Here is a 12470-nt window from a genome sequence, read left to right as displayed (position 1 = left end):
GAAGGAAATGCAGTATGTGTAAAAACATATGCAAGTATTAAACAGTCCAATAAAAAATTAAATGGAAGACGATGTCCACATTAATGCTTGAAAGAACTCCCGTATAAACAGGAATAAAACAGGAATATATTCATAAATGGAATAAGTCAAGATGCATAAGAAATTGTGCCTATTTAGGGGAATATGAAATCTCAAATACACTGAAATGAATTAAACAACTATTAAACTTTATCACATTTTCCAATGGAGGTGACAATTTGATGCAATGTACAAGATTAAAGCCTTAAGTTTAAGTATTTCCTCTCTTTTTATTTTCATGGAGTAAATAAGTAAGACGTTTAGAGGAACAGTGCCACATCTGGCCTATTTTCACTAATCTGAAGCCGTTTTCTCATGCACATCGGACAATGCCCGGGGAATCAGACCCTATACATGTAGCACACCTCAGGCGATTGCTCGTATCTGACGCATTCTTACTTACTGGAAATACTCTGTTTAGCTTAGACGTGGGGTGGCACCTGAGTAGAGCGTGTAGGAGGTAGCGTGCGGCTACATGGCCCTCCAACAGGTGTAGGAAACATTGTCGTTATATGTCATCAGAAAGAATGGGGACACAATTTGTGAAGATGCCCCTAATGCCAGTTTAGTCAGATACCCCTGATGCCTTATCATAACTGGCTCTCACTCTCTGTTTCTCATCTCTCTCTCTACCTGGCCTGTCTGATTGATCACAATCAGAGCCACAATGCAAACTCAGTTTAAATCAGTGTATTGTACAATGAGCTACACCCATAGCTCATAACAATAGCTCATTGTGCAACACCTAGCTGCATAAACTGCAGGTCCGTTCATGTATTTTGGCTGTAAGATTTTACTTCATAAATGTTTAGTGTGATTAAATAAGAGAACTTTAATGAACTCTAAGCCAGTGTGACATAATGTCAACATAACTCAGTTTAACCCATGAGTAATAAGATGACTGGGGAACAAAGTGGGAAGAGATTTGTCATAAATTGTCACATTAGTCTATGATTATGCAAAGATGGGTGTGATTAGATGACTGACGAGTACACATTTTTAATCCATGTGATAGCTTTTTTCAAAATCTGCAAATGACTGAAAATAACCATGACTGAATGTCTTTGATTTAGAAATGGCATTATTAACATAAAACTGAGTACACTTGCTCCAGGCTGTACAGCAGCATGGCAAATACAATTCCTCTGTGATTTCTGATTTACAAATGCACATATACTTTCATAAACCCCTTACAGACCTGCATTTAACTCTACAAATGTAGAGAAGGAGTTTTTGCAATCCTGCTAAGAAAATAACATCCCTTTCATCAGATCATCAGCTTCCTAAATTTTACACTTTCAGTCATGCAAACCACTTGCAGCATAAAACTCCAGAAAAACGTCTCGCCTGCCCTGTACAGCTGACAACATGTGAGCAAAATAGTAAAAGAAAAACAAAAGTATTGTTATTTTATAATTTTAGCAGAAATGTAAAAGGTAGCAGAAATATATAGTCTATATTCATTAGAATAAATAAATCCCTTTAAAACATTACCAAAGAGAAACACATGTCACGTTATCACTGTTCTTAGAGGATCTGACATAATGTCACCCCTGTATCTCTTGTACAGTAGGTCACCAGTGCTCACCTGTAGCCCTGCAAAGCTAGTTGACACAATCTCATTATAGACCATAGTGTACAACCAAAGGTAAATCCTCTCCAAGTTGGCAGCGCGAGAACAAGCTACCTTAGCAGGAGCCTAAGTCCCCTGGAAGGCACCTTTGATCCGTTCCAATCCCCACCGTGGGCTAATAGTAGCACTCAGCATGTACACTAGAAGATGGATGAAGAGTGAGTGTTTATGTGTCAGTGTGTGTGTGTGTGTGTGTGTGTGTGTTGAAAGTAGGCACGTGAGCAAGATAGATGTCTGGTTTCATGTCTACTACTGGTATCTAAGTCCTGTCGTATTATAACTTTAAAAACATTTATGACCAGGACCACCCACACCTGCAGACTTTGTAAGACCCGTTTGTATGATCACTACAGCTGTTTGTCTACTCTAATACTTGATGCTTTGTGCTGTTATGGATCAGGTTGCCATGTCTTACCGGTGCAGGTGAAACACTTGACGTGAAAGTGGGTGTCTTGTACTCGTACCACCTCTCCTTTGCATACTTCCCGACATCGCTGGCACCGGATTAGTCCAGAACTTCGATCACCGCCGGCAGAGCTTTGGTGATAAGCTGCTGAAGACAAAAAGACACATATTTAATATTCTTAAACTTAACTATTTTACAGAAGTAAGTGACTGTTTAGATAGTAGATAAGATTGTAATTTCTAGCTGGCAACAGTTAATTTTGCTAGCTGAAATAAGAACTGTCTGTGGCAGATTTTATCAGCATAATAACAAGCTAGCTAGTTAAGATAACTTAAGCTTAGTTAGTCTCATTAGTTTTATAATATGAACTCAGTAAATCTTAAATGTGCACTTAATGGCAACATACAGTATGCAATCATTTTATTTTTCATTTTTATCTAATTTATTTTATAGGGTGTGTCATGGCAAAGTCATGACCCACCCTACTCTGCTTCTAATTGTCTTAACCTAATATTCTGACCCTCCTCATGCCTTTTTAATCAACCCACCAGCGAAGAAAAAAAAGTACTAGCCAAATGTGTTATTTCTAACCGGTCGCAAGATTCAGAAAGTCAGCATCCTTTTTAATGATCAATAACAAAAACATTGTTTTTGAATCTAAATGTGATATGAAAAAATATCAGACTGTTATTCTAACAGAACCTTGTTTAGCTGCTTCACTTAAAGCTGCAGTCAGCAAATATGGCAGATCAAGCTGACTCAGTCAAATTTTGAATGTTTACAACTGTCACGCCCCTCCTCCCCCACTACCAACGAGCTCCTTAGCTCCCTCCCATCGAGTGCTCAGTGCATCAGTGCGTGTGCACCAGATTCCTGTGAACACGCTCCTCTGTCTGTTATCGATAAACGGCATGGAGAGTATGCTACACGGAGGTAGGCAGGCTAACTTACTCTTAGATATGCCAACATCATTTAGCGTATGCCTAGCTTGAGGCATGCACATGTGATATTGTAACATGTGCGAGGGGGATCTGTGGCGTGTGCATGAACTGTGACTGACTCTCACACTTACACAGTTTCAGTGAATATGAAATGTTGCTGACTGCAGCTGCTGCAAAATATATAAAGCTATCTCAGTTAATGTGTTTGGTTTGGAATGTTGGAGGGCAAATTGTAATCAACATTTGCAGCTTCCATTACAGCAAACACACTGTTTAATCAATTTCTTACACTTTGCTCTTGTATTTTTCCTATCGGAGCGTTTTAAAAAGAAAACTAAGCTTACTAGCTAATTACCCTGCCTGAACATACCGAGAAATTCAAAACTTGATGGGCCAGTTACAGTTGCTAGGCAAAGATAGTTTCACCTCATAGTTACTAGCTTGGAAACCAGAATAATCCGCCAAACTCATGTTTCATTTGTTCTGGCAGATAGGACTGGTCACTCTACCATACAGACAGGTTCTGTCATACAACCTGGACATGGGTGGACCAATCACAAGCTTTTATCTCATGTGGGGTGGGTTTAAGGGGATGACTAATATAAGTTGACGATCATGTAGCCTGAAATCAATATTGCCTACTAATGAAATAAGATACTACCATTGTCAATCACTTGACGTGACACTCACAAACCATAATCAACATTTCTGTCTCCAGCCACAGCAAATGTTCCACTATAATGGTATAATAACATTGCATTAATTCAAAATCTTAATAGATTTCAAAGTTAAGCTCAATAAAACTGCTTTTCATATTCAAAGGTTTCTCCGCTGTTTGCAGCAATCCATCACCAGAACTTGGGGGCTTTGAGTAGACTGTACTATGTGCAGTTCACACAATGAGATCAGTGTGTAGTTCTGTCAACACTTGTTCTGAAGCTGTGAGGTCTGACACCTATGTAATCCGGGTAAGCTCCAGGCTTTCTCTCCCACCGTTTCTATTTGTCACACACTCATATGGGCTGACGCGCGCACACACAGACACACACAGACACACAGACACACAGACACACAGACACACACACACACACACACACACACACACACACACACACACACTGCTGAGTCAGGTCAGAAAGTGGATGGATCCCCTTACCTTATTATGCATTAGCTTACATGTCACACTCCTGCAAGCCTCATCGCTATTTCACCTCGTCAGGAAGGCAAGTATTCACATACAGCCTTGAAGCAGCAGTAGATAAAAAGAAAAAAAAAGGCAGAATTTGAAGTAGAGTGAGACCTCTTGTTGCTCTCTCCCCCTTCTTTGTCCTGAGCCAAGAGGAAAGTTCTCTCTCTGAAATGACCTGTAATTAAAATGGCGGGAGAGCTAAATTCTCCTATCACAGCCTGCGTGGGCTGTAGTCAAGACCAACTTAATCAAGTTCAAGTCAAGTCCAACACCAGGTCCAGTTGAGTCCAAGTCAAGACCAAGTCCAAAGGCAGTCAAGACTAAGACAAGACCGTGTCCAGAGCAAATCGAGTCCTGTTCATGATCCTAATAAGTAATAGTGTCTTTCCAATGCTGATATAATGATTAAGGAGTTTGGATGAATCTCGAGACCAAGTGCGGACTTGAGTAAAATTCTACAGCCCTGGTCACAGGCTAGATTTTCTAAAGCCTGAAAACAGATCCGAGAGGAGATGCAAAAGTCTAGTTTTCTCTCAGAACATATAAATTACAATATGATGAAAGGTTCCACTCCACTCTGCAACACTCTCATAAAAGGTAAAAGGTAAGCGCTAGACTCGCATTGACGAGAGTATAACGTTAGAGTAGTGTGGAGCTGTGATGGTAGCTTATGAGGAAGAACAACATGGCTATAATGGTTTAAAGTGCCCCCTCAAATCTAAAATCTAAAGTTTGGAAGAAATTAGAATGGAAACAAAAGTCTGTAGAACAGCTATAAAGTCCAGTGGCAGCACAACGAACGTTGTGGGACGACATGTTGAGCACTATTTATAATCATATTGTAGTCCATGAATCTAGATACTTAACGGATAAAAAAGATGTGATGCACATCCCTATTAATTCTTTCTTAAATGAGTGATGAAAATGAATACCTAAGACCTCTTAGGCTATTAGCAGCTTTTTAAAGGTCCATCTTCTCCTCTAGGCTTTAAACAGATTATCTTGCATCCACAACCAGAGACTACCAGCCTCTCAATATTAAGACTGTGCCAGAACAGCTGGGTTAACGGTTGCTCCATCTTCCTTAAGGAGTATCTGAGTGGTCCTTCACTCTGTGGAAGGGGTAAAATAGTTGGCCTTAGCTGTCTACCTGAAGAGCTGACTGAAGGACTTTGCTGCTTCAGTCAGAGCAGCACCAGCATGTGGGCTGGCGTGACAGCTACTGATTCCATTTCACTGGATGAATCCCGAAGGACTTACAGCACTTAAAAAGTCGAACTGCGTTGCATGCTTCATAGCCTGAGCACCTCTTGCACGCTCAGAGTTTGACAACAGTATATGCAAAGTGTAGGCTACAGTGTGTATACTGAGTGTGAGGGCATGGATGTATCCATAGGTGCAAGACAGAGTGAGTGCATAACTGTAGTTTATTTTCCTGTCTAGGAAAGGAGTGTGGGCACAGGAAATATGCAATCATGATTCATTCCCACTCCCATTCTCCCACACTTAAGTCTCTGTTAGTTCATTGTTTCTCTCACAATGCTGGCAGCACCACTGGGACCCACTACCCTGCCTGATAAGTGCCCAGCCACTGGTTCAAATAATGACAATCCTTTGGAAGTGGGTTTTTGAATATGCGTGTGTGTGTGTGTGTGTGTGTGTGTGTGTGTGTGTGTGTGTGTGTGTGTGTGTGTGTGTGTGTGTGTGTGTGTGTGTGTGTGTGTGTGTGTGATTGTGTGTGTGTGTGTGTGTGTGTGTGTGTGTGTGTGTGTGTGTGTGTGTGATTGTGTGTGTGATTGTGTGTGTGATTGTGTGTGTGTGTGTGTGTGTGTGTGTGTGTGTGTGTGTGTGTGTGTGTGACCAGGCAAAGGCAGCCTTTTTTTTGTGAAATCAAATCAGCAACACTGATCCTATCAGGTGTGAATGAGAGATAATGAGAACAAATGGCAGTCAGTACATGCAAGCCTGTGCCAACCACTGCTGGAAACACAAAGAACATTTATTTACAACGCTGACCTTCTGAAATATGGCCAAAATAATCCTCTGGCACAGTATAACCTCCTCTGCTTTCACAGCCCAGTCTGGTAAACTTGTATAAAAGAAACAAAATACTTTACATAGAAACTGAGAAAGTTGCTGAATGTAGCTTAGCAACACATAACACAATTAAACAGGCAGAGGTGCGGCAAATAGCAAAGATTCCTGCTTATTTTCAACAAGTATCTTTTAATGAATGAGATGTTTATTTGACTTGTTGAATGCGCATGCCAAGAAGCTGCACCTACGCAGAGAATCCAGGGACACATTCAGCTAAGGAGCTGAAAACGTTACGTAACTCTATCTTAATTGTCTCAGGGCGTTCATTCTCATGCACTCCACGTCACACCCATTAAAGAGCTTGCATACAACAGTCCATCTTCTCCCAAGCTGAGGTGTTGAGTCATTCTTCTAATGATAGCCGCCAGAGTACAGGTGTAATCCACTGACTCCTAACCAGTGGCAAGTGCCACGGTAGAAAACAGCCTACGGCAGACAGGTGATGAGAACAGGGCCAGGGTCAGAGAGCCGACAGCATCCCCAGGGACTGAGAGGTTGCTGCTATTTCTGCCCCTGACCTGACAGCCCCAGGGAAGAATATGCTGGGAGCTCAGTCACAAGGGATACTAAGAGATCAGAGGTGACGAGTTAGTGAAGAGTGTGGCAAAGAATCAGACAGAAGTAAAACAAAGATAAATTATTAAAGGATAAATGTGATGTTTTACTTATTACAGTTTACTTTACCCATGCTTATCAGTTGTATCAGGGTCAACTTTAAATCAGCATCTTGAATAGACAGATCGCAGTCCTAAGCCAGGTTTAAAAAATAATCCAATTCAACCAAGTCACACTAAGCCACTTATGTGTTAGTGACACCTACTTGTAGCTTACATTTCCACAAGCTAATGTCTACAATCCAAAGTATAGTAATTCTACTGCAAAGGCTTAATATAAATAATATTTATTTACACAAACGTGACTTACATGAGGGAGGGTTTGTGACAACAAAGAAGGAGTGCTCTACTCAGTTTAGCAATAGCTCAGTGGTGCTTGATAAGCCAGTGCATTGAACGAACCATCACAAGCGGTGCACATCTTACCCATCTAGTGAATTTTTCAAATTCCAAATTTCGGGGTTTTTCAGACAAGAACATAATCCTACCACACAAAAAAACCCACAAACCAGCTATACTAAAAGCTGAACCCACTCCAAAAAGGCACCAACATGTAGTTTGGCTAATAGCAGCAAGAAGCTAGCTTCAAGGGATCAAACTGTATTGAAATGACTCGAAAACACTCCAACATTTCCCTTTAAGTGCATCAAATATTTTTCCACAAGTTCATTTGAAAGATCTGTCCTGTATACTATATGTTGCTAGCCTTAAAACCAGACGAATCTGCAAACTGCATGTTTTATTTTCTTTGACAGATAATTCTGGCAGCTCTCCCATTCAGACAGACTTTCAGCAGCACGCGAACTGACGGACCAACTGTTTTTCTCATGTGGGATCAATGATTGACAGGAGGAGGAGCGCCCCGGTTTATCAGGCTGTCCAAACTCAAACTAGACAGCACTGATCAAATTTGAATCAAGATTCTGTTACTGGATTGCCAATTTCACACATAAAATGTTTTCAGACACACATTTTATTGTACTGTTTAGCTGTAATCTGAGAACATTTGTGACCCATACACCATTGTTTTTCTGCTTCAAAACAGACCAAGCAATGCCGCTTTGTTGCTGTGATTGGTTGTAGGTCAATCGTCCAGAGGCATTTTGTCCTGTACAAATAATAACACCCTTTAAAATTGAAAATTAACTGAGAGTTTGTAGACTAATACGCATTTCTGAATTAGTCTAATGATGCCAGGCTAATGTAATGTCACGACAAAGCATCACCATGCCTTCCCTGTAATAAAGCCAATGATCAGGTGTCTCTCTGCCTTCCCCCATCCTCTTTCTTTATCTCCGTTCGTCTCTGTCAGGACCTTGGACAGGAGCATTTATCAGGGCCACTATGGTGTCCAGTGGTACCACAAACATACTGTCACTCTACAGAGAGAGAGAAAGGTCAGACTGCTCCTGACAGTCTGAATGATCACTCAATCCTACCAGAAGTCAAGGTCACGGAGACAGAAACCTTGAGGAAGTGACATGCAATATATTCACAATGGCGTAGCATTGAACTGAATGAGATTTCCTTTTTATTATTTTCATTCAAATTCATTTAAAAAAAAGAGCTTATGAAACGGTTACTCAATGTTGCATGCAATCTCCATTAATTCCTTTCCACAAGGGTTTTAAGAGTTCTACACAAATCAAACTGAATACCAGTGTACCAGACACCACAATGATAGTAGCTGCAAATGAACAAGAAAGAACATGTTCTTTCATTTATGTTGAAGTGTAAAAAACGTACATGACTATACTATGAATATTCATGTGTGCATCCCAGCATATGAGTTTGCATCTGCACGTCTTTGTCTCCCACCTTTGTTTTCTGTGATATTGAACTACTGTAAGGCGTCTGGCGGGTGGAGTGATGAATGGTGTTTGGCTCTGGTTTGGACTGCTCACCAGATGAGGCAGAAGAGCAGGAATCATATATGATATTTTTTCCCTCCCTGTCTACCCTTGATCTGACTCATTTCTTCCATAAAACCGAAAAAAAACCAAGGGTGACACAAAAACAACACAGGAAATATCCATCATTTAATCAAGTGCCGTCCTGTACATTCACTTATCTTCTCCTTTCTTGAATGGAGGACACTGTCAGTGGCATGTTGTGTCCATTTATAAACTTTGGTCCAAACTGACATGAATATCCATGGTACCCAGAGGTACTTTCTTATTATTTTGTGGACATTTTGCATTTTACCATCATAAAAACAAAATTCCCCTCTAACATAGCTAATCCTTGACATACATGAAATTTGCGGAGGATGAATCATTGCTATATTGGTGATCCACTTTTTTTTCTATTGCCACCAGTTCAGTTCGAGGCATTTCTAGTAAGTTATTCATCAGGTTTACAGCAAGTCTGGTTGTTTCAAGTCCTTTCTTAAATCAAGTGTAAACTATTCTTAAAAATGTCAAATTACAATTCATATCAACCACTTGATAGAATAAGATTTGTTTAGTATATATCTTTCATAGGCGCAACATTGTTTTAAGATAAATGCTAACATCAGCATGGTAACATGCTCCCAATGACAATGATGATATTTAGCAGGATACCGTGTTCACGTCTTAGCAAACTAGAATGCTTGCATTTGCTAATCAGCACTAAACACAATACGTTAGGGGATGTCTAAATTCTTTAGGAGTCACCCGGTTATCATGAGTGTCTTTACAGTATGTTGTGCCAATCCAAGAACAGTGACAATCCTGACCAGCTGGTGGGACTACATAAAAAGTTAGAGGATCAACAAAGTCATGAGGATTCATCCTCTGGGTGCAATGAGTACCTGTAGCCAATCGCATGGCAATCCATCCAACTAACTGTTGTTGAGCTATTTCAGTCTGGACCAAAGTGGTGGACTGACTGACTGCTAGGACATGTCTGAGACAAATGCACAATTACTTCCATAGAGTAGCCATTATATTTGGCACCTAATTCCATACTTATCATGCATTGATACCATGTGCGTCTTAATCATTAGGTTGTATGAGATGCAACTGCTTTTTAAGGTTAATATACTCTTGTATATAGAGAGAAAGAGAGGGAGGGAGAGAGGTGTCAGTGCTCACTGTGATGTATTGCTCTGCAGATCCCCTCAGGTCCCTGAGCTCAATGATCAGTGTATTGATCAACATGGGTTTTATAGCTCCCCTGAAACACACAAACTGTAGGTACACTGTTTTTCAGAAATTGCCTTATTTGTCAATTAGGTTACATATGAGAGAATATTTCTTAGTGTGCATTTAGTACATCATCAGTACATAAAACCAAGATACTTTCCACCAGAAACGAACCTGCTGCGCTCACGGTCCTGCCCCGACTGCCAGTCAGGCAGAAAATAGAAGTCCAAGCAGGCACACATAAAACCCAGTGACCATGAGAGATAGAAGGCCCAGAAGATCAAGACAGACAGTCAGAGGCGTGTGTAATTACTCTGTGTGTCGATGGCCTCTGGGCTATCACACCCAATGCAGCGGAAAACCCTGCACACAACACAGCTTAACAGGCCCATTCATGTCCAAACCTTGAGAGTGTTGAGTGGAGGGGAGCATATGTTTGACTAACTGGAGGGGTGGGAGAGAGGAACGAAGAGGAGAGGGTCCTTCCTTAGCTCTGATGCCAGCTGTGTTTTTCTGCCTAAAGCCAGATGCATGTCACCCCATCATCTGCCTGCTATGACAATGCTGACACACACGCACACAGTTCAATTCAGACATACACTGGTTCACACGCACCTGCAGGCAAACAGAAACCCACAGGTTGACATGTTGTTGATGTTTGTGTGCATTTCCTGTTTCAGCACATGCTTTTAAATCATGAGAGCTTGTGACAGCTCTCCACACGCCGGCTGCATGCACTCCTCCCCCTCTGTGTTAGCCGAGAAAAGCATTTTCAAGCTTAACAAAAGAATTCTACACATTTGTCTTGTAGAAGCGAGGAGCTGCGACACCACTCCGGGCACACACGGCACTGGAACTGGCAGTCAGGCAAGGCCTCGGTACCAGAGGGTTAAGAGCACTGGATGAATAATGTAGGACCACACAATGACAGGCTAGATTATGAATGATGCAGTTATACCCGGTTCCTCCTGTAGACACAGAGAACAGAGAAGGGAGGACAGGAAGCACATGACACCATCAGTTCACAGAGCACCTGGCGCACATTAACTTCTACTGGCCCTACTGACATCTAAGGGACAGGGGCCGGGGTGGTTCATTAAAAGTCTTCCCTTGGAGATCCAAGCCTTGGGAATCAACCGGGGATTTCTTGTAAACAACAAAGCGCATACAAGTGTGCACATGCTATTGCAGCTGACCAGCCTGCCCTACAGGGGGAAAGCCCTGATTCAGCTGACAGAGGATCAGGGTCACAGTCAGCTGATACAAGGTCAGCTTAGCATCGTGGCAGGCCCCGGGCCGATCAGGGGAAGCATGACAGAAGCCCCTCAGGCTGTCAGACTTATTTTTCATGAGCTGCATCACTGTGAACTAAACTCTGTGAGACCAACAGCGGGGTCAGGCCAGAAACCTCCGCTCAAGGGTTTCTTACTCCTGCTAGAGACAGGTGGACTTTTATGAAGAGGCAACAGCTGAACGCAGGGGTGGTCTCCCAAGGGAGGTCAAATGTACCCGCTGGTGTGGTACATGGAAGGAGATAATGATGAAACAGTAGCAAGAGAGAAGGGAAGCAGACATTGGGAGGGTCCAAGCAACAGCTGCTATGTAGATGAAGAATCCCAAAAATGCACCTCTGTGGATGAACTCTGGGTAAATGCTACTTTGACCTCCAGATATACTTAGCTATCCTCTCTAAACCTGCTCCAAGTCTATAAGAGGAGCTTGGCACACACTATAAGCAGATGCATGTGTCACATCAGCTCTATAATTATTTTTCCGGGATGTACATGAAAGAAAGAAATGGAATGTAATATTATGGCAACACTGAGGTGAAGTCATGTTACATGGGTTAAGCTTTGATTTCAACCTTATTTATGTTGCCACTTTATGTCTCTTGTCTCTTCCATCACATATAGACTACTACTGTTAAACGGTCTCTGCTCTGGCATATAGGTACTGTCCTCGCGCTTCAAGTGGAGAGATAACGCGCGCACGAACGGACTTACCACTGGAACTCATGATGCCCAATGTTGTTAGTATCTCACACAGAGCGTCTTCGTCGAGAATAATCCCATAAAGCAAGAAGGGAATCTTCACGGAGCAGTTAACTCCTTCCAAATTGTGTAAGTAAAAATGATGAATGATGCTCTTCACTCCCCGCGACGCTGCTTCCAGTCCAAATATCTGAGCAGGTGGACAGAGCCTGAGAGATGGGTTATAAAAAGAAAAGAAACATAACGAGAGGATATTCCCAGGTTTTATAAAATCCAAAAATAAAGCTCGTATTCTTGCTGTGGGGGAATGCAGGTTGTGTTTTTTTTCTTCTTCTTCTTCTTCTTCTTCTTCTTCAGAGAAGCAGGCTCCAGTCACAACACAATGCTGTTCGG

The 12470-nt window shown here is 41.7% G+C and overlaps 1 protein-coding gene across 1 annotated transcript in view; it reads right to left on the bottom strand.

The window, feature by feature from the left end:
* ablim3 (actin binding LIM protein family, member 3) overlaps window positions 1–12470 on the bottom strand; it is a 52512-nt gene extending 40042 nt beyond the window's left edge. Inside the window, exons 1-2 of the mRNA XM_083915716.1 lie at window positions 12090–12470; window positions 2127–2264 (exon numbers count right to left, since the gene is read on the bottom strand). Of these exons, the coding sequence (XP_083771842.1) occupies window positions 2127–2264; window positions 12090–12102 (151 nt within the window). The 5' untranslated portion in view covers window positions 12103–12470. The remainder of the gene's footprint in view (window positions 1–2126; window positions 2265–12089) is intronic.

This window comes from Echiichthys vipera (genome assembly GCF_963691815.1).
Source record: "Echiichthys vipera genome assembly, chromosome: 6".
Taxonomy (NCBI): Eukaryota; Metazoa; Chordata; class Actinopteri; order Perciformes; family Trachinidae; genus Echiichthys; species Echiichthys vipera.
Note: the sequence above shows the minus strand (reverse complement) of the source record. Positions and strands in the feature narration are given on the sequence as shown.